The sequence below is a fragment of the Sminthopsis crassicaudata genome, chromosome 1 (assembly GCF_048593235.1).
Source record: "Sminthopsis crassicaudata isolate SCR6 chromosome 1, ASM4859323v1, whole genome shotgun sequence".
Classification (NCBI taxonomy): Eukaryota; Metazoa; Chordata; class Mammalia; order Dasyuromorphia; family Dasyuridae; genus Sminthopsis; species Sminthopsis crassicaudata.
Window position 1 is genome coordinate 79,572,661 of NC_133617.1, and position 22,875 is coordinate 79,595,535.

General features: G+C 43.4%; 2 protein-coding genes across 3 annotated transcripts in view; one reads left to right on the forward strand and one right to left on the reverse strand.

Moving 5' to 3' along the window:
• Window positions 1-18,641, reverse strand: part of GPIHBP1 (glycosylphosphatidylinositol anchored high density lipoprotein binding protein 1) — a 29,576-nt gene extending 10,935 nt beyond the window's left edge. Inside the window, exons 1-3 of one of the 2 annotated variants that reach the window (XM_074264274.1) lie at window positions 18,568-18,641; window positions 6,312-6,500; window positions 5,415-5,537 (exon numbers count right to left, since the gene is read on the reverse strand). In XM_074264274.1, coding sequence (XP_074120375.1) covers window positions 5,415-5,537; window positions 6,312-6,363 — 175 coding nt within the window. In that variant the 5' untranslated portion in view covers window positions 6,364-6,500; window positions 18,568-18,641. Of the gene's footprint in view, window positions 1-5,414; window positions 5,538-6,311; window positions 6,501-7,362; window positions 7,461-18,567 lie in introns of those variants that run through there. The other variant, XM_074264266.1, reaches the window with a different exon arrangement.
• A 915-nt stretch (window positions 18,642-19,556) lies between these two features.
• Window positions 19,557-22,875, forward strand: part of LOC141540358 (lymphocyte antigen 6H-like) — a 36,950-nt gene continuing 33,631 nt past the window's right edge. Inside the window, exons 1-2 of the mRNA XM_074264297.1 lie at window positions 19,557-19,779; window positions 21,447-21,614. The gene's annotated coding sequence lies outside the window, so the exon portion shown is untranslated. The remainder of the gene's footprint in view (window positions 19,780-21,446; window positions 21,615-22,875) is intronic.

Sequence of the window (22,875 nt, forward strand, 5' to 3'; positions counted from 1 at the left end):
CCTTCCTTATTTCTTTCCTTCCTTCCTTCCTTCCTTCCTCCCTCCCTCCCTCCCCCCCTCTCTCTCTTTCTTTCTTTCTTTCTTTCTTTCTTTCTTTCTTTCTTTCTTTCTTTCTTTCTTTCTTTCTTTCTTTCTTTCTTTCTTTCTTTCTTTCTTTCTTTCTTTCTTTCTTTCTTTCTTTCTTTCTTTCTTTCTTTCTTTCTCTCTTTCTTCTTCTCTCTCTCTCTCTTTCTTCTTCTCTCTTTCTTCCCCTTTCTCTTCTCTCTCTTTTTTCTTCTTCCTTCCTTCCTTTTTTCCTTCCTTTAGAGTTTAACAATTTGCCTGACATATAGTGCTTAACAAACACTCATTGCCTTAAATGCAGTTGACCTTGAAACTAGATTGTAAAGTTTCCAAGGGACAGGATTGGATTTCTGTTTCCTGCTTTTCTTATGAATTGGGGAGAAAAGACAGACTTACTGATGGAAAGAGAAAAGAAAAATCATTGGCATATTGCATCTAGAGCTAGAAAGGACTTCAAAGATTATCTTGTCTAACCTCATATTACATATGGAGAAACTGAGGCCTAGATCAGTCAAGTGGAGCAGAAGGAGGTACAAATTCAAAACCACATCCTATGAGGATCTCCTGAAGGAATTACAGATGTGTAGGTTGGAGGAGAGGAGAGTTTGAGAGGGGAAAAAGTGATTTTTACATTCAAGAAGAGGAAATGCTATTAAAATATAGAAGATGTATTAGCTTAGTTCCACTTGCACTGGGTGGGGGGCATAGGATCAGTAGGTGGAATTTGCCATCAGACAAACATAAATTAGAGAAAATGAAAAACTTCCTAACAATTAGAACTATCCAAAAGTGGAATGAGAATGTCAAGAGTAGACACTGGGTAAGTCACATATTGGGGATGTCATAAAATCATCAATTTGAACTGGTACCTTAGAAATCACTGAGTTGAACCTTCATTTTACAGTTGAGAAAACTAAAGCCCAGAGAGTCATAAAGCTAGGATACTTAAGTTTCCTCATCTAAAGAGGGACAGTTTTAGACTAGATATTGCAGAGGGGATTTATAGACACTTATACAAATATATAAATTTACATATTTATTTCTAACTCTGAGACTCTGTGAACCTAGTCCCCAAGTGCCAGTGAAAATATACAGCCATCAGCTGGGACAAGGGGAGTAGATGGAGAGGAGAATGGTAGCTAAGGACAGGAAGAGTCAATTATAGGCATCTTCCTAGGAGAAGTGGTGATAACAACTGTGGAGCTGAGTTATAAAGGAAATGAGGGGCAAGCTGGGGAGGCCAAAGGCTAGGCTCAGGCAGTTGTGGGAATGAGTTGGGTCCCATAAGACTTTGTGGTTGTGCTTGGCAGCCCATATGACTGGCCTTCCCTCCAGGCCATTCTTCACATAGATGCTCAAGTCATCTTTCTTATGTACCACTTTGATCAGGGCACTCTCCTAGGCCTCTGTTAAGTTACCACTACCTGCAGGATCAAGTATAAACTTCCTGTCACTGATAAGAAGGTACTCTAAGTCTAGAGCCAAAATACCTGTCCAGCTTTTTCTCATACTACCCCCCATTTTAGAGAGTCCATATACCAGGCAAACTGGACCATCTCTCTCTCCCATTCTCATGAGCTGGCTTTCCTTTATCCCACTGACTACCATTTCTGCATTTGATCCTTCCTCTCTCCCCTCTCTCCCATACTTCTTGATGCACTTTGCCTTGACTTCTCCTTTGCCCTTATCCTTCTCCCCCTCCTCTGCTAGTATTGTTTCTTTATCTGTCCTCCCATTAGATTTTAAAAATAGGACCCAACTCATTCAAGAATTTAATGCCTACTATGCACAGACTACCATCTTAGGTTCTGAGGCGAGGTGGACCCAAAAGATTCCCCAAGTATTTAATGCCCACTGTGCACAGAGTGCCATCTCAGGTTCTGAGGGGGAACTGGACCCAAAAGATTCCCCAAGTATTTAATGCCCACTGTGCACAGAGTGCCATCTCATGTTCTGAGGGGGAACTGGACCCAAAAGATTCCCCAAGTATTTAGTGCCCACTGTGCACAGAGTGACATTTCAGGTTTTGAGAGGAGCTGGAGTTTTAGACAAAAACTTGTCCCTCCTTTCATGGAGCTCTCAGTCCAACTAAGGAGTAGGATATGCATAAAGATTATGCTAAAACGCTTCATATTTCTTGATAAATATAGCTGGGAAATTCTAAGATATGTAAAAAGAGAGGTTAGAGGTTAAGATTCCACAGATAATTACAAGGCCTTCCACATAGTAGGCACTTATTCAGTGTTTGTTTTGTTGAATTCAGTTGAACTGAAGAAGTGCAGAGGCCTGCAGATAACATCAGAACAGAGCCTTGGGGGGAAGAGGGGGAAAGGCAGACAATGGACCCTGGGAGTCAGCCAGCTGGGAACTGGCCAAATGCTTAACCCCATTCGTTGCCAGAACTTAAGACAGTCCGAGGACAGAGTCCGCTTGCTGTCATCAGGAAGGGGGACATTCACTTTTTCTTCCCTCCAGATAAAGTTCAATCCTCACCTTGAAGTGAAAGATTTGGAGCTGAAAGGAACCTTAGAGTTGGTCCAGGTCAACCCCCTCAAATTGAAGTTGAGGAAACTGAGATCTAGAGAAGGCCTAAGGTCCCACAGCTAGTGGGGTCTGAGGCAGGATTTGAACCCAGATTATCCTAGCTCTACCTATATTACATCATGGGGGCTTCCTCTGGCTGCTCCTCTTCTTTTATGAAAAGATTCCCCTTTTTTTGTTGTCATTTTTGTTATTTGTCTTTGGTTCTTGAAGAGGACCCTGATCACAGGGAGGAGATGCTATGACATGTGAATGAACTGAATTTTTTGTGAGGGAAGGCTGGGTAAGGTCATCTGCCTCACTTTTGGTAGGAAATACACTAGAACTGGAGACAAAAGAGTCCCCATTCTGACCCTTAGAAGCTGTGTGATTCTGCGCATTTGTCTTACTTTTTCTGAGCCTCAGTTTGCTCCTCTGTAAAATGGGGATCACAGTATTTGCAATACCTATCTCACAGAGCTATGAAAGAAGGACTTTGCTCTAAGGAAGTAGGTTCTCTTCAATGAGAAGCTTACATTTCCCCTTCTCTGCCCCCACTGCATTTCTCTCTTTTCTGAGCTTCTTTTGCCCATATAGCTGCTGTTACTTATTTGGACATTTAGTGGAAGTTGTTTTCTCCTTCTTCCCTACCCCACCACAGAGAGCATCATCCCTACCCACTGCTCTTTGTAGGCTTGATTTGAATGCTATGATCAAGAAGCCTTTGTGACTTCCAATCCCCATTGGGAAGCTGTTCCTCCTTCTTTTGAACCCCTCCAAGATCAGTGTCTGGCCCTCTATCCTCTTGCCTTGTGTTATAATTAACTGTGTCTTTGTCTTCCCTTCCCAACCAAGCTGCCAGCTGTGAGGGCAGGGACTGTCTTCCTGCCTTTTCTTCCCTAGCCCAGAGCTCCCAGGACTGGCTCATATCCCTGCTTTTCTCAGCTAGCCAAATATTTCTCATCCTTTTACCAGGGGCTTCTTAAGCTTTTTTAAGTCCTGGACCTCTTTGACAGCCTGCTGAGACCTATGGACCCTCCTCAAAATAACATTTTTAAATGAATAAAATAAACATAGAATCACAAAGGGAACCAATTACATTGAAATACAATTATTTAAAATAACAACCACAAAAATGTTCAGGGACCCCAGGTTCTAATCTAATATCTTCTAGAAAGCCTCCCCAAATCTCTCCAGGTAGAAGGGATCTCTAACACCCACTCATACCCTAACACATGTCCCTTAATAATAAAATAGCTACATTTAGGCAACTGGGTAGCACAGTGGACAGTGCATTAGCCCTGGAGTTGGGAAAGCCTGAGTTCAAATGCAGCCTCAGACACTTATTAACTGTATATCTTGGAAAAGTCACTTAACTCTATCTCATTTTCTTTCTCTGTAAAGTGGACTGTATTATATTTTTCCAAGAAAACTCCCAAAAGGGGTCACTAAGAATAGGATGTAACTGAAAATGACTAAACAATAAAAGCATTTACAATGTGCTTTGAAGGTTGCAAAATGCTTTATAAATGGTATCTCATTTGATCCTTACAACAACCCTTAGGTGCTATTATTATTCTCACTTTACAGATAGGTAAACTGAGACAGGCAGTCACCTAACTTCCTTAGGGTTCCATGGCTAGTAAGTGATACTGGATTTGAACTCAAGTCCTTATAGCTTCAGGTCCAGCGCTGCATCCACCCTGCCAACCAGCTGCCTCTCAGAGATCTCTGTCACCCTGCTGTGCAGGTGACATGTGCAGTCTCCTCTCTCCTGAGGGCGAGGATCGGCTCCCGGCCTCCTGATCACGACAGACACTGCTCTTTGGATGCTTGCTGAGATCCTAGGACATGGTACCTAGTTCCTTTTCCTTTGATACAACCTTCCATCTGTATCTTACAGGTGCCCAGTTACTTTTGTTTGTCTCACCAGGTAAATGTAAGCTTCTTGAGGGCAGGAGTGGCCTTTTGTCTGTCTCTGTATCCTTGGCATTCAGCACGGTGCCAGCACAGTTGGTGCTTAATGAATGCTTAGTCCCTCACTGACTGGCTGAGGCTCCCTGGTCTCCTCCCTGTGGGAGCCCACTTTGTGCACAGTGGGCATGGAGCACATTACTTACTGGTCCTAAGTGTGAACTTTCATGTTCTCTGACTGGCCCTGCCCAGTGGTCTCACCTGGAAGACCGGAGGTGAATGCAGAAAACAGTTCACCCATCTACCTAGCAATCTCCAGGCCTTTGCCATGGAAGCAGCCCTGGGTTGGAGTGCCAGAGGAGGGTGGGGTGGGTGGGAGAACCTGCGCCTCTGGGGGAGAAGTACTGAGTGGTGCCTTTCCAAGGCAAAAGGTCTTCCCCTTCCCCTCTCCCATCAAAGGCAGCCTCCTGAGGTAAAGCTCCATTCACCCAAGGCTTGTTCCAGCTTTGCCAAGCAGCTTACTCCACTCTAAGTATCGGCATTTCTCTGCTTTGGACCAACTGAACAAAAATGCACCTGGTCCCTTGTTTGTGCCTTTCTTTGCTTAGGTTCTTTCTGTATTTGGAAAGTTCTCCCTGACTTTGCTTCTTGAACTCATGCCACCCCCACTCAAACCCTGTGATAAACAGGGATGGCTAAGGGTTGGCTAAGGGGTTAAAAGTTACTTCCTCCAAGAGCCTTCCCTCCTTCCCCATCCTCCCCCAACCCCTGTAGGCCACACCTACTCTTGTCTGTACCCCTCTAAAGCCCAAATCGTGGGAACAATAATTATCCTTGCATCCTTCTTGTTCCACTGCAGCTCCATAAGTCCTAGGAGAAGAGGGCTGGAGCAGGGAGGATTGGGGATAGATTTGTACCTTCATAGGGAATGTGCTTGATTTCAACTTCATCCTCCTCATCATCTTCATCATCATCATCCTTATAGTCGTAATCTTCATCTGTGCTTTCATCTACTGACTTTGTCTCCTTCTGTTCACTCCCTGTACCAAAGTGAGAAATATAGATCTCAGAGTTAGGTGGTCCTAGGAAAAAAAGTTAGGATCTCTGGTGGGACCTCTAAGGAGCTCTATCCACTTTCTCCTCTGCAAATTCCACTTTCTTCTAGTCTCCTCATAGGTACAGAATGTCTGTGGGCTCCCTGTTGTCTGGCACTCAAGGTCCTTAACAATTTAGCCCTAACATGTCTATTATGACATTTTCTATTATGGAAAGGCATTGGACTCAGTATTGGGAAATCAGGATTCCAGCCTTGTTTCTCCAGAAGATACACTGTGAAAGCCAATTCATGGCTTTCTTGGCTTTTAAATCAACATCAGACTCAGAGGATCATAGTGTCCTGCTGTGCTTTCGTGGTTTAACACTGCTCTAGGACCTTTGAAATATTCTGTATTTAGAGGCAGAAGGCATCTGAGAGGTCATAAAATCCAACTCCTTAATTTTACAGAAAAGGAAACAGAGTGGTGACTTCTCAAAGGCCAGTAGCAGCACTGGGATTGAAACTCTAGTCCTCTGACCTCTAGTCCTTCCCTCATTCCATCTACCCTGTGGTTCCATAGGCTGCTCTACTAACAACACAAATCTCCAGTGGGCCTACTGGAAGCTCTCCAGTGGGAAGCCTTAGACCCCTCGACCAGGCCTCCCGACTTCGCTGCTCTGCTGTTCTCTCCTGAGGAGTAGAGTCCCTTCCCCCTGCCTAATGCCTTTGCTCTTCCTTACTCATCACTCCCACCTCTAGTGCCCACTCCCTCACTCACCTTGATCCAGACACAGCAGGACAGCCACCAGGATGGTAATAAAGACCCTCATCCCCACAGGACAGCCTTGCAGCCCAGCTCTGTGCTCCGACAGCTGTGTGGTCAATGGTGTCTCTTAGCCAGAGATTTGTTGGTTCCGTTGTCTCAGTGCCAGAGAAGGGATGGCAGCAGCGTTCGGGAAAGGCTGAGCTAAAGGATGCCAGAGAAGGAAGGGAAGCCGTGTTGGATAGACAGACAGACTTAGTTCCCAGCTGAGACAATTGTTCTCCTTCCCTGTACATGGGCTCTGGTCTTGGCATAGTGCCTGTCACGTTTCTCTTCCTTCCCATTCCCCAACTGGACCCTGGGGGACACTGGAGGTCAGAGGGGAAGTGGGGAGAGGAAGAGGAAATCATTCCAGTCCTGAGAGGTCAGACAATTCCAGGAGCCTTCTTCCTGTCCACCTGTCTCCCATTCCCCTGGAGCGAGCCCTATTTACCATCAGTTAGTACCCCGAAACCCCTCTCACCCCACCTAGGACACCATCCTTCTGAAAACCAATGCCAGAGGCGAGTTCAACGGGTGATGATTCAGTTAAGGCTGTTAAATAAAATCTGATGGGCCATCTTTTGATTGCTGTTCATGTCGTTCTGACTTATACTTAAGTAATACTTTAATGCACTAGGGCAAATACTTAATCAGTAATTTTAATGCACTAGGGCATACACTTAAGTAGTAACTTTAAGGCACCAGGACATACACTTAGGTAGTAACTTTAATGCACCAGGGCATATACTTAATTAGCAACTTTAATGCCCCAAGGCATACACTTAGGTAGTAACTTTAATGCTCTAGGGCATACACTTAAGTAGTAACTTTAAGGCACCAGGACATATATTTAATCAGTAATTTTAATGCACCATAGCATATACTTAATTAGCAGCTTTAATGCCCCAGGGCATACACTTAGGTAGTAACTTTAATGCACCAGGGCATTGGTAGCAGAACTAAGGAGCACACATCATCACACCTTTATAAGGTTAGCAGCTCTGTAGCAAACCCCTGTACTCACCTGTTTAGGCTCCCCTGACAGATTATTATTTGTGAATGTTCTGCCTCAGGCTTCAATCTTAGCAGCTCTCCCTTTCCTCTCTCTGTAAGGGACACTCCCTTATAAAGTCTCAGCTGCTGTCTCTCCTAGTCACCCCCTCCTCCCACACAGAAGACATAGACTCAGCACAACTAATGTCTCTCTTTCCATGCTGCCAGATCCACAGGACCCAGGCCAGTATCCACCTTCTTTGTGCCATATCCACAATGTCCTGGTGACTTTCTGACAACCTCAAAAGGTCCCTTTGCAGAACCTCAGTCACCCCCTCTTCCCTCCCACCTCTCACCCCTCACAGTAGCAGTCACCACATAGAACTAGGCCACACAGATAATCCTGAGCGTCTTTTCCATTGCACCAGGGGCACTTATAGGGAATTTTGACCTGCCAGTTGCTGCTCTTGCTCCTTTGTTCCTCTTCTGGCTGTCAGTAGTACTCTAAGCACTATCTACAATATAAAAGCATAAAGATGGAGAACCATCAAGACCTGGTTGACAGAGCTCAAGTTTGGGATTCAGAAGGTTTTAGAATAGAGCACAAAATAACTTCTGTACCCTGGATCTCAGTTTTCTCGGCTGTAATTTGGATTTATGAATCCCTGCCCTGCCCTGCCTGCCTGCCTGCCAGATGGAGCTGTTTAGAAGATCATATGAGGAAAGAATTTTGAACGGAATACAGCTCCCTTTAAGATTGTCCTATAACTCATTGTCTGACTTTAATCTACTGCAAAATAAGAAGTTATCTAAGATTGCCCCTAAGACTATCTAGTACTGATAGTCTATGACATTCAGGGACAGTTTGTAGGCTGTCATTAATTTTCTATCCCAGTAGGACTGTTGGTTGCATATGAGGGCTGGGCAGGTTAGGTCTGGCCCAAGGACAAAGATTAGAGCATCCCTCTGATACCAGACTACAAATGGGCTGAGTGGGGTGAATAGCTCATGTCTCTGCTCCTCTCACTATATAAAGAATCAGAAAATCTACTTGGTTCTAAGTTCTAGTTCAGAGCTCATCAGTTGTGTGGCCAGCTACAGGTTATTATAGTTTATTTAAGCCTCTGATTCCTCATCTGTAAAATGGGGATAGTGATTCTTGTAGTTCCTGCCCTACAAGGTTCTGGAAAGGAAATTCTTGTAACCATTAAATGCTATGGAAATAGAGATGAGATGGTACAGGGTTGAGGTTACTTCATTTCCCTACTTTTATGGAAAGTCTAGAATCAAAGAATCTTAGAAAATAGTAGCTAATAATAGCTAATATTTATAGAGTATTTACTATGTACTAGGCACTCTGCTTAGCACTTTACAAGTCTTAGTTCATTTGATCCTCATGGCAACCTTGAGAGATTGGTGCTATTATTTTCCCCATTTTACAGATGAGGAAACTGAGATAAATAGGAATTAAGTGATTTGCCCAAGTTTACATAGGCAGTGAATATCTGAGGCTCCACTTCTAGTCATCCTCTCTCTTTTCAGACCATATCTGGTTCCTGTTCCCTTCTGGATGCCCATTTTAGGAAGAACATTGATAAATGGGATATGACCACTTAGGCTGTGGAGGAAGGATTTGAGAGCTTGGAGAGGCAAGAAGAAAGGTAGTTATGGGATCCGGAGTAGTGGAGAAAGGTAGTTTAGTTATACAGCTGTGAGATCCGCTTTTCTCAGTCACTTTAAAATAGCCATCAGGAAAGTACATTAGATCCCTCTCTATCCCCGCCCCTGACCTTGAGCAGATTTTCTCATTGTGTGAGGGCCCTTTTTTGCCCTGATGACTACTCATGGGATTTCTGGGTAAACTCTGAACTTCCTTTGAAGACCTTGCAGTGCTGGGGGTGGGGAGAAACTGGCCAGTTCAGAGAGATAGAAGGATCACAGTGCTATAGATTGAAAGCTAGGATTTAAGGCCCAACTAATCCAACTCCCTCACTTTGCATATGAGGAAACTGAGGCTGGGAGTTCAAGTTCTGGATTCAAAATTTCTGGGCTGTTTCCTTGTGGGCAAATCACTTAACCTTTCTAAGCCTTACTTTTCTTATCTATAAAATGAAAAAATAATAATCTCACTATTTTTCTTTCAGGATCATTATGAAGAAAGCACTTTCTTCATAATCTTAACCACTTTCAAGCTTTTAAATATTAGAGAAGTGAGAATAAAAATTAATAATAAGCATAGAGACTTCATTTGCTCTCCCCAGTATGACACCTATACTCTGTGAATCTGCTCCATTTTCAACCTTCCCATCCCACCCCATCCTTCCATTACTTTAGGCATGCCTGGTATAGCAGGATTCTGGGCTGGATAAAATTCCCAGAGAGCACAGCCATAATCAGCCAGTGATGATGCTGATGAATCAGTGACTTATGAAAATAACAATAGCCAGAGTTTACCCAGTCCTTTACCTCATTTGATGCTCTCAACAACCCTGGGAGGTAGGTGTTATAACTATTCCCATTTTACAGAGGAAAACACTGAGACAGACAACAAAGATTAAGTGATTCATCTGGATCACACAGCTAGTGTTAGAGGCAGGATTAGAAGTCAGGTCTTTCTGCCTCCATGTCCAGCACTCTATTCACTATGAATAGGGTGAATTGTTTTCCGCCTCAAATTTTCTTAGGTTTATTCTTTTCCTTCCCCCACTTCTTTTTTACTCCTGGATTTGCCTGGGATGGCTCAGAGGGATACTGGAGTTATGGAGATGTCTTTGATGGGGATGTCCTGCCTAAGAATCTCTGATAGATCCATCCCCCTATTAAAGGGTTCTTTCCCTTCTCTTACACACTTTGAAAGTCTCTAGGAATTCTCCATGCTGAAAATGCAATGCTATTGAGTGCCTCTCCCTCATTAAAAACAAGAATGGTTATTATTATCATTATTATAATATGTAGCACATATATAGTGCTTACAATGTATCAGGCACTGTACCAAGTGCTTCCATTGAGAATGTGAACTCTTTGAGGGCGGGGTCTATATTTTTGCTTTTCTTTTCCCGACATTCAGAATGCCTGGCATATAGTAATCACTTACTAAATACTGATTGACTGGGAACCTAGGGTTATAGGATCATATCCCATAGAAGCCAGGGGACCTTAGACTTTCATCTCATCCAACTCATTCAACAGAGGACATTGAGCTTCTGAGACTTTAATGTCCACTGGGTAGTAAAAATATACAGCCATTGGGAAACTCTTGGCAAAGAATTCCTTCCACTGGCCCAGATTGTAAATCTACTGGGACTTAGCAGATAACTCCCAGGGAGTTATTTCAGGTAAACAGAAGATGAATTGGGTGTCACATTTCGAGGTGTCAGAAGTGGGATCTAAACTGAAACCCTACAAGCCAGGTTCAGCCCTTTAGCTGAGGTACTGCCCAGTCTCTTTAGGTTGTGGGACTAGAGGGTTTGGGATTATAGGATCCTAGAAGGGTCCTTAGATCATAGACTGGTAAGAACAGAAGGGCCCTCAGAAGACATATGTTTCAAATCCTCATTGTACAGCCCACAGTAAGGAAAAGGTCTTATTCAAGGCCACTCAAGGAGTTAATGTGAAGGTTACAGCTAAGACCTGGGTCTCCCTACTCCTAAGGAAGTATTTTTTTAGTACCACACCATGGGATGGCACAGACTTGCAGGTAAAAATAAGGGGGAAGGAAAGGGAGAAAGCATGTATTAAGTGCCTACCCTGTACCAGGTGCTTTACAAATATTACCTTACTTGAATAATAATATTGTAAAAAATAATAATTATAATAATTATATCTTATATATAGCACCTTAATGTTTACAAAGTATGTTATGTATGTTATCTTATCTAAGCCTTACCACAATGTTATCAGGTAAGTACTACAAATATCTGGAATAGGGAAAGGAACAAAGATTTGTTCAGAGCCATGTACTATGCTTAGCACTTTACAAATATTATCTTATTTGAACCTTATGGTAATCCTTAATGGTAATGCTATTATTTCCATTTTATAATCAAGGAAACTGAGGCACACAGAGGTTAAATAACTTGCCCAGGGTGAGGTTAAGTGCTACTATTATCCCCATTTTAGAGTTTATAAACTGAGACAGAAAGTAGCTAAATGATTTGCCCATAGATAGTAACTATCTAAGTAGGATTTGACTGTAGTCCTAGCTCTCTATCTACTGTACCGCCAGATGACTTGTGATTTCATAGTATGAGGAATTCCTAAATGGAAACACTCCCTCCACCAATGCAGATCAGCACCTTTTTTCCAACTTATATTCTTAAAGAGCTGCCTAGAGTTCTTGAAAGTTAAGTCCAGGATTACGTAGCCAGAATGTGTCAGAGTGTCAAGCCTTCCTGACTCTGAGGCAGCAAGCTTTCCATTGGCTTGCCATGTTTCCTCTTAAGGGTTCTATACATCCCATTTTATAGGTAAGGAAACCAAGGTTTCCTGAGTTTCAGTGGCTTGCCCATAGTCAAATGGTTAGTTAGCATCTGAAATAGGGTTTACTACCATGCTCTGAGGAAAAAGATTAATCAGAAGACCCAAAGTACATAGACTAGGGGAAAGACTTAATATTCAAGTAATCCCTTGTGCATCTGTCTATAACAAGGGGGACCTCACATTTGGAAGTACCCAGCCCTGCCACTTCCCTCTGGAAGAGTTAGATGGATAAAAGACCTCAGTCCCAGCCCCAGGCCTAGAAAGGATCATTTTGTTTAGGATAAGGACTGACGGAAGGGCTTGTGGGCCATCTGCTCTTTTGAAGTTTGCTGTAATCTGTTACTCATTGTGGCTCATCTATTACTCACATTTTGCCTAGTCATGTGAGGTTGGGAAAGATCCCCAATTCTATTCAGAGAGGAAAGTCTTCCTCTTCATCTAGCTGATGGAAATTTCAGTTCCCATATTCTCCCAAGGTCCAACTTCTTCATATAATAGCATCCAACAATACCTACCATGGGGGTAGGGAAGGACTGGCAGGGTCAAAGGACAGTCTTCTTCAGCCAGCTAAGAAGAAGAAGGGGAGAATCTCTTTATTAATCAGCCGGCTCACTTTCTACATTTTGGATTTCTAACAACTACTTCTGCTCCCTTGAGAGTTTGGTTGTCAGAGATGTGGGGGAGGGGAACAGTTTACAAACCTCAATGTTAGAGTTTGGGGTCCATGAATTTGTATGGGAAAAGATTGCATTTTTTAATTTTCACTAACTTCTAAGTGAAATTTAGAATTTCCTTCAATTAGGAATTTAAAAAAAAGAATCATTATTCTGAGAAAGGATCCTTAGGCCTCAACAGAGTGCTTAAAAGGTCCAAGACACAGAGAAGCTAAAGAATCTTTGCCCTACAGGATTACTGGGATGCTACAGGTGAGAGACCACAAAGCAGTCCCAAGGTGGGAGGAGAAGATATATATATCTGGGGTACAGTTCTTATTTCAGACTATTGTCATTGGCTGGTTGCTGACCTTCATTCTCAAAGGAGACCAAAAAGACATCACTATGTTGGAGTCGAATTACAGTGTGTCTGTCTGATTGTGGCTGATTAGACCAGTAAGAACTCAGAATGCTCTGCCACACCCATGTCAAACACAAATAGTCCATATGAACTTTTGTGATGATTAATCTAATTTTGCTCATCTCACATTTCTTTTGGGTTAATTCAGTCCTGTTTTGCTCATAGAGCATACCATCTTCTTTGATGAGACATGCCATGCTGGTCGGTCCTGTGTCAGCATCTTCCATGTCATAAATCGATTCTAAAGTTCTTGAGAGAGACTATGAGAGTGTCCTTTTTTCAGACCCTTGTGAGCACTTGCACTATGTGAGTTCTCCATGAAATAATTTTTTTTTTAAGCAAAAGTATATTTGACATAGAAACACTGCAGCCAGCCCAATAGAATTGTACTTTCCGCAGTAGAGTTGGGTTGTCAGTCTCACATTGACTATCCCTACCAAATGAAGGAGAATGCTAGAGCTGAAGAAGGGTCTGGGGGCAGCTAGGTGGCACAGTGGATAGAGCCTTGAATTCAGGAGGACCCGAGTTCAAATCTGTCTCAGACACTTAACACTTCCTAGCTGTGTGACCCTGGGCAAGCCACTTAACCCCAACCTCAGGGGAAAAAAAATGGAGAAGGGTCTGATTTATTGGTACCTAACTTGTTAAGGACCATGCCTAGGTATGAAACCCAGAAAGCCTGTAAAGGGTCAAAGGGGATTGTACCATCAAGGAGCCAGTATGTTCTCCAAAAGCCCCCACAGCTGTGAATCATAACATCCTTGAAGGAATTGCAAATCGGCATTTACTGACTTAGATGTTGCTTATGAATTGGGAATAAAATAAATTGGAGGCAAGAGGGAAGAGGAGAGAGGCCAGAGAATGCAACTGCCTCTCAGTCTCCTTGTATGGTTATCATCCTCTCACATGAAGGGATCTATTCTCCTGGTCAGAATTAGATCCCCAGCAGCCACTAGCAGGTTGCTCCCTTAATGCTAACTCACAGAATGAGTTAAGATGAGGAGGCAACAAGGTATAGTGGGAATAGAATCTGGACTTGAAAAGATCTGGGTTCAAATCTTGTCTGTGTCATTAGCTGGGCAAGTCACTTTTTTTAGACCTCAATTTCCTTAAATGTAGAGTAAGAGGGATTTTTCTAGAGGGTCTCTGTGGTCCCTCTCAACTATGATCCTATGATAACTTCCCCCTCTGAAGCAAAGAAGATTTAAGATCAAATCATCAGGCAGATGGATCTTCTGAGATGTCAATGAATCTAGATGACAGGATTGGGATGAAGGATGTAGGGAAAACCAAAACCTAGAGTTTTTTGGAGGGTGCTATGGGGAAGCCAGAATGATTGAGTGGGGTGCACTTCTCATAAAAGAACCTAGAGAACTGAATAAGTGAAGGAAGCAAGAATTAGGCCAAATGCCACTGAGATCCAGAAAGGTCAGCTGTACATGGGATGGTAACTGTTGACCTTCAGAACATCTTGTAACATTCCAGTTTCCTCAATTCTGATTTTTGTTCATTCCTATTAGGAGTTAGTTGCTATGGTTAAACCATAGTTGATAGATTAGAAAATTTGTTTTTGTTTTTATTTTTAAAGAGAGACATAGAGACTCCAGGTCTCAGAAAATAATAGAACAAATAGACATAGGGCATCCCAGTGGGAGGAAGAGGAGGAGGAAAGGTTATTGAAGGGAAGGAAAAAGAGGGGGGAGAAGGAAAGAAAGATGGAAAAATAGAGGGAAAGAAAGAGTGAAGAGTGAGAGAGGAAAAAGAACAGAGGAGAGAGGGAAAAAGACAGGGGAGAGAGAGAAAGGGAGAGAGAGATGCCCTCTCCTTCCTTGGCTTTGGTGACACTAGTCTCTTCCTGATTCTTCTGAGTCCTCTCTGACTCCTTAGCACTATCCATCTCCTGACCCTAAAACTCTATTGTGTCCCATCTTCTTTTCTCTCTACACTCTCAGGAATCTTATCAAACTCCCTTTCCTATAAATTCAGCTTTCATCTCCATTTCAGAGACTCCAAAATGTACATATTCAGTCTTAATCTCTCTCCCATGTTCTAATTCCACATTGCCAACTATCTGTTGGACCTCTTCAACTGGATGTTCCACAGACATTTCCAACTTGAAATGTTCAGCATGATATAAAAGAAAGAGTTTATGTTATGGAGCTATGGAGTTATGGATTCTAGGATGTAGATTCAACTCCCACCTCTGATACTACTTATATGGCCATGGGCAAGTTATTTAGTCTTCCTGGTCTCAGTTTCCTCATCTGCAAAATGAGGGAATTGGCCTAGGTGACCTTTGAAAACTCTTCCTGCTCCAAGAACTATGATTCTGTGTATTTGCTGTAGTCCTCCCTAAACCTATTCCTCCTCCAAACTTACTTGTGTCTATTTAGTTCATCACCATATTTCCTTTACCCTCTGTAGGAACTTCAGGGTCATCTTTGACTCTCTCCTCTCCTTCACCTTTCCTCCTCCCCCCCCCCCCCAACAAGTTCCCAAGGCTTGTAGCTCCTACTCCACAGTATCTCTCTCTTCCATCTTCTCCCCACTCACATGGCTTCCTCTTTAATTCAATCCTTTGTTACCTCCTGAAGAGACTAATAGTTTCCTAATTCTTCTTTTATTTCAAATCTCTCCATTTTCTAGAAACTTTCCACTTTTGTTGTTGTTGTTTCAATCATGCCCCACTCTCTATGACCCCATTTGGGGTTTTCTTGGTAAAAATACTATAGTGGTTTTGCAGTTCCTCCTTCAATGTATTTCCCAGATGAGGAATTGAGGTGATAGGATTAATGACGGGAGGACAGGATTAAGTGATTTGCCGAAAGTCACACAGGTGAGTGGCCAGATTTGAACTCTTGTCCTGACTCCAGGGTTTGCTGCTCTATCTACTGCAACATGTAGCCACTCTTCATTGACCACACAGCTATCAACACAATCTTCCCAAGGAACAGGTCATAACATGGAACTTGTCTGTTCAGAGTTGTCAGTGACTCCTCATTGCCTCTAGAAGAAATGATAAACTTCCTAGCTTGGTACCTACATTCTTGCTTCCAGTCTAATTTTCTAGATTTTTTTTTTCTCATACCATTCCCCTTCCTGTACTCTACATGCTAGCTAATGTGAATTAGTAGTTTCAGGGCAAAGTAGTCCATCTCTTGTCTCTCATTACTGAATTTCCCTCTCTCTTAGAAGCCTTGGCTTCCTTGTGGCTCAAAGCACCCAATGGAAGCCTCTTTCCATTCCCTCAGTTCTTTGTACTCTTTCTGTTTTCAAATTACCTAATATTTATTTTTTAGCAGGAATGATTTCATTTTTATCTTCTTATATGTAGTAGGTGTTTTATGTGTGTTAAATTAAGCTGAGTAGATCAGAGGCTTCACTCTAGTAGGTGACAATTTTTTTGACAACAGTAACTGTGGTAGAATCATTGAAAGGGAAATGACATGGTCAGCCTTATCTCTTAAGGAGATGATTTTGGCAATTTGATGGAGAATGAACTGAAGTTTAGAGAGAGCAAAAACAAAGGGAATTAATTATTAATTGAAAACCTAATTGGAGTTACTATGGCATAGTAGAATGAATACATTATGGATTTGGATCCAGGAAAGTCTTGGTTCAGATTCCAAATATGTCATTTTTCAACTAAAAGACTTGAGCAAATCACATCGCCTCTTTCCAAACCTCAGCTTCCTTACCTATAAAATGAGACAGTGGTATCAGATGAGTTTTTAGGTCCCTTCTAGTTCCAAATCTTGAATCTGTTGACTGGCAATGAATTGCAATCTGTGTCAGTGGCAGGCATGCCCACATAGATGAAGTAACTTGTTCTAATTAGGTATAGGGCCAGGCAGTTGAAAAACAATATTTCTGCAGCAGAATGGGGCTGGAGTTAGGTCAGAGGTGGTTGCTCAGGGGAAATTCTCAAAGTGGGAAGGCACCACTATCCCCAGAGCCCTCTGCCCTATAAACTGCTTCCCACAGTGAGGAGGAGCTCTAGATCTTTACTGTGAGTCATGTTCAGAAATGGGGTACTCCACCCATATTACTGGGGACAAGGAGAAGGAAGAGGCCAGTGTGGGGGTGGGGAGGGTTAAGATAACTTCCTAAGAATTAAAGCTATCCAAAAGTGGAACGGCTGTGTGTGTGTGTGTGTGTGTGTGTGTGTGTGTGTGTGTGATGAGTACTGAATTTTTCCTCACCAGGAGGTCTCAGTTGTTTGTCCTTCATTCAGAGAATCATGACATCAGGGAGCTGATGCCATGATTTTCAAGTGAATTGAATTGAAGTGGAGGGCTGTGCAAGGTGATCTGCCTCATTGTCTCCCCCACAGCCTCCATCTATTTTTTAGATCAGGATGACTGGAGATGGCCCTGGGTACAGTGGGAGACGTTGACTGAGATAACATCCAATCAGTGATTAAGGCTGGGTAAGAAATAAGGTAGAGTATGGCCTCTTTTATCTAGTAAAAAAAATCAATCTGGGAAGGGAAGATCCTCAGGGTTTCTGGTCAAAAACAGAAATAAAAGGAAGGAAGGAAAAAAGAGAGAGAGGAAGAGGGAGGGGATGAGGGGGACAGTAGGGTGAGGGAAAAGAAAGATAGAGAATGAGGGGAGTGGGCAGGGAAGAAGAGTGAGAAATTGGAATGGGAGGAGGAAGAAAGGAAGTTGACTTGAGGAGAGCCCTGTGATGTAGGTAGGCTGGGGAAAGAAAGTATGGGTAGTTACTCCTTTCCAGCTTTCCTCAGTCCTTTTCCTCCCCGAGCAGGCAGAGCAGCTGTCTCTGTGTATTGGGTGCCTGCTGAGCAAGGACTACCTATGTCAGGAAGCCCCAATGGTGCAAAAACACTAGAATAGGAGGGGACTCAGACGTCAGAATGGCAGAATTGGAGGACTGTTATCACACTGGACTATCAGAGCTTAGAACTTTAGAATATGGAACACAGAATGTCAGACTTGGAAGAGTGCTTAAGATAGAACAGTAAAGAATGTTTGAGCTGGAAGGATTATTAGAGCTTAGAACCAGAATGTCAGACCTGGGGGAGTCCTTAAAGAATAAAACAATCAGAATGTTAGAACTGGGAAGGCCCTTAGAACACAGAACGAGGGATGTCGGAGCGGGGAGGGTTATTAGAACCTAGAACACAGAATCACAGAATACCGGAGCCGGAGGCAGGACAAGAGAATATGGATGCCAGTGCTGGAGGAGCCTTTGGAGATGTCAGACCTGGGGCGGGCTTTAGAACGGAGAACACGGAATGTCTGCGCTGGGGGAGGGACTTAGGAAACCGGAAGTCAGGGCTGAGGGCTGGAGGCTCGAGGTCCTTAGAACATGGAAGGTAGAAAATCAGGGCCACGAGGCCTTAGATATAGGCTATCTGAGCTGGGAGAGTGTGTGTTGTGGGGGACAGACACAGAACACAGGGGGTCATGACCGGGAGGGGAACCTCGAGCCCCGAACCCAGGACGTCGGGGATGGAGGGTTCTTGGAACGGAACACGTCGGAGCCGGAGGCCCGGGGCAGCCCGGGCGCCAGGGGGGCTCTCCCTAGGCGCAGCAGGGGTCCATAACACCCATTTGTCGATATCAAGGGTGGCCCTGTCCTCCGGCTCGTGGGAGCATCACATGGGGATCTGAATCCACGCGGGCCGCCTCCCCTTCCCGCCCCGGTGTCCCCAGTGAACCTGCGGGTCTCGGGCTCCTCGGCTCTCGCTCCTCAGCGTTGCCCCGGCTGCCCCGCACTCCCAACAGCGCCACCTGGTGGACGCCGGAGGACAGACAATCCCCTTGTGCGAACCAGGCGAGGCCCATCCTCCTCCTCTATCTAGCATGGGAGCAGGGGTCCCTAACAGAAGTGGGTGGGGTGGGGTGGGGGGCGCCTGCAGAGCGCTGCCAGAGAAGAGGCTGCCCCATTCTAACCTCCTCTGTTCTCAGAACCTCCTTCTCTCCCTTAGTCCTGAATCGCCCTTTTCCGTCTCTGCTCTGGGGATCTGTTTCATGGTTCTCTCCCCCCTCTCTCTACGTGGCTTTCTCCTCTCTTCGCCCCTTGGTTTCGTCTTCAGTTTTCCTGTTTCTCTGCCTTCTGGGTTCAGTCCCTGGGTTATTTCTGGGAGCCCCCCCCCCTCCTCTCCTTAGCTCCTCCTCCCCCTTCCCATCCCCCATTTCTCCGCAAGGCCCCGTGCCTCCCGTTTCCGGACGTGCCCCCACACCTAGGATTCCGTCCCTCGAACCTGGCCCAGGCTGCGGCCCAGCTTTCAGCACTGGGCCTAAAATGAGGCTTCAAAGGGCCAGTCCCGTGGCCCTGAGCACCGGGCGGGTAGAGATCCCCTGGCGCGGAGGGGATTCTGAGACTCCACTAACAGGAGGGCCTCCAACACGGAAAAGGACTCAGCCCCCTTCCAGCTGCTTAGTGCGCCCTGGGCCCAAGACCCGGGCGACTGGAAGCGTGGCCGGCACTGGCGCGTCCCGACGCCCGCAATACAGGGGAGTGAAATCAACGCGAAAGCCACAGAGCTGCGCCAGAGTCCTGACACTTATTTGGATAGACTCCTTCCCTCCCCCAGTCAGCAAGCTTCACCTGGCAACAAGTATTTACAATGTTACACAAGTCCAGCAACAATAACCAAGGAGTGTCACACTTAGCATCAGCCGTGACATTCTCCACCTCCCTTTCACAAGATTCTGACTTGGACTTTTCAAGTGAATGTTGTTGTGGAGCTTAGAATATCAGAGCTGGAGCCAAGTAGTATCTGAGCGGAAACTTCTTTGACAAAATCCTTGTGATGCTCCAGTTCCTGCTGAACCATGTCTGGTTAGGGGAGCTCATTATCGTTCCAGGATGGTCCGTTTCACCACGGGAGGATCTTCCCCGTCACATTAATGTAGGATCTGCCTGGGTAAGATGCAGCCCAGACCTACTGAACTCCTCTCCACTTGGAGCCAATACGCAAGACCCTCCTTGCCTTGGAGGCCCTTTGTTCTCTGCTTCTTTCCAAAACTGACTCGGATCCTAATTACGTTCTCTTCTCCACCACTGCTCCTCCCTTGGTCTTTTTTTCAGGATCTTCATTTTTCTGTCCTTTTTTCTCTTCTGGTTCCACACATGGCAGAGTACAATAATGTATCTTTTATGATTTATTTACAAGGGAAAAGCACATTAACAATTTAAAATCTATTAGGAAGAAGATTGCTATATGTACAAATGAAAGAAATCTACCCCATCTCAGACTGAGTACCATCTAATGTTTTTATGGTAAGCCTAGAGAAGTCTACCCTGATTTTGTCTCAGGTGGGAGGACTCAAACCATATTTCTTGGGACGATCTTTACATTAATTTTTGGTAAATCATTCCATTGAGAACATCCATTGGTCCACTCTATAATTGAAGGCTATGTGTCAATTAGGAATCTTTTTAAAAATATTTGATATTTCCCCCCCAATTACATGTAGAAACAATTTTAACATTCTTTTTCTTTTCAAATTTTGAGTTCCAAATTCTCTCCCTCCTTTCTTCTCCTCCTTTTTGAGAAAGAAAGCAATTTGACCTGTTATATATGCATAATCATGCAATACACATTTCTATGTAAATCATGTTGTGAAAGAAAACTCCACAAAAATCCTCCAAGAAAAATAAAGGAATTAAAGGGAAAAAAATCTTTAATTTACATTCAGGATCCATCAGTTCTTTCTCTGGAGATGGGCAGCATCTTTCATCATTAGGAGTCTTTCTAATGTCAAGGCAAGATCTGGGGTTCAATGGCCCAGTTACAGCTCAGTATCAGATGTGTCACAGTCATGCTGAGGGTATCCCAGTGGCATCCATAGCTCCAGGAAGGATACCATCCATAGAACCAATAGTGGAGTCCCCCTGGAAGGAGGAAGTTCTCTAAGCCTTGTCAGCAAAGTCCTTGGGCCATAGAGAGGTCAGTGGGAGTGAATTGGGAACTATCAAAAGTGAAAATAGACCTTAGCTGGGTCAGGGGACATGGAGGAGGAATAAAACATATCAGTTAAATTAATAATTTCAATCCACCAACACCAGCACCCTTGTGAAGGAAAGGGTTCCTGGGTAGAAGAGAGACAGTGGCTTTAGTATTCAGTAAGGCTGGGGACTGCTGTTGGCTTTTATGGGAACCAGTGGACAGTGAGGACTTTGAAGGGGTATAGGTTGCCAATCAGCTCTTTACCTAGGGGCCTAACATGTTCCTAGACTTTGTTCTCCCTTTGGAGATCCTGCCAGTGGTGTAAGTCCAGTGCTTCTCCCCAACAAAGAGAGGCAATGTGTTTTTCTGCCTATCTTCTCTTTCACAATAGGTAAACATATCTTGCAGCTCTTTGGGTGGGCATCCAGATATTAGCCATTTGGCAGCCACTAGCTCTCCAAGGTGCCAGTTCAGTTTTGCTAGGGTATCTTGCTCTCTCCATCTTTTATGCTACCCTCATGTTCATACCTCCTTATTTTATTTTATTATTATTTTTGCTTTCCTGGCCTTTGGCTTCTTCTGTTCCTTCCTTTATCTGAGGAAGTCAGGGTATTGCCTCAATCTGCCCATTTTTTCTCTAGGGAAAAGTGTAGATATATCTCATGTCACTGGATAGTGTCCAGAAGGTCCGGAAGGGTTTGTTCCATCTCATCAGTGGCTACCATAAATCCAGTTTGATACCCAATACCAAATCTCTTGGGAACAGAGTATGGGCATCTTCACTCCATAGCTTCAGAAAAATCCAAGAGGTAGGTACTGTTATGTCTCCATTTTACAGTCTAGGAAGCTGAGACAAGATCAAACAGCTAAGTAAGTTGGGAATTAAAATCTTCTTGGTCCCCTATCTCAGTTGTATCAGAAAGTTTTTTTTTTTTATCTTTCCTTCATTCCATTTTGGATAGCCAAAAAAAAGGTTGTATGTTGCTTCAATATTGGGACATTTATCCACATAGACTTGGGCTCCTCTATTCCATAGCATTGAGGAGGAAAAACTCTTTTTAAACCTCCAAAGGATGTACACAATTTGACTTGCATCTTCTTTTCCAGTCTAATTTCATACTATATTCCTGCATGACTTCTAAATTCTAGTCAAATTAGACTTACAAATCATTCTCCAAACTTAACATGTTATTGTGTCTCTGTGCACTAAGTAAATTGAATTGAATCTTCCTTGAAACAAAGTTTTCAGGGCAGCTAGGTGGCACAGTGGATAGAGCACCAGCCCTGAAGTCAAGAGGACCTGAGTTCAAATGTGACCTCAGACACTTCATACTGCCTAACTGCATGACCCTAGGCAAGTCATTTAACCCCAAGTGCCTCAGCAAAAGAAAAAAAAAGAAAAAGAAAGAAACAAAGTCTTCCTCTGTTGAATGGGCAAATTTGTTTTAACTTTATTCCATCAGGTCTATCTCTGAGCCTTCTCATAGTTCTAAGGAAAATGCAGTTCTCTTCATCAAGAATATCTAACTTATATTTTCTTTCCTGGCAAAAAAAAAATTGCAGTTCTTGCTAACCATACCAGGTATAGTGGTATATATCATATAAATTCTATTGATTTACATATAATGTAGTCAAAGGTAATGAGCCAATCTATATTGGACATATTTAAATATACAATATCCAAATTAAGGTAATATATAGTAGAAATAGATCTTTTGAAGAAGCATGAAAGGATCTATTATTATCTATAATTAAATTTATTATAATAATTATAATATCTGTGCTTAGTACCATCTAGTGCCCATCCCCTTTCTTTCTTTTCTTCTTTTGTGTATTGTCTTCTTCAGGTTGTCGGCTCCTTCAGGGCAGGGACTGTCTTTTTATTATTGTATTCCCAGCAATTAGTACATCTTTGTAGTTTACAACATTCCAAAGTGGAGATAAATCGACTAAAATGTAATTAGGAAATATTTAACAAATGAGAAAAAATTATTAATTCACACATTATTGGAAAGATGCAGGATTTTTTTTTCTTTTGTATATCCTCATTTGCTACTAAGTCAAGCCAGC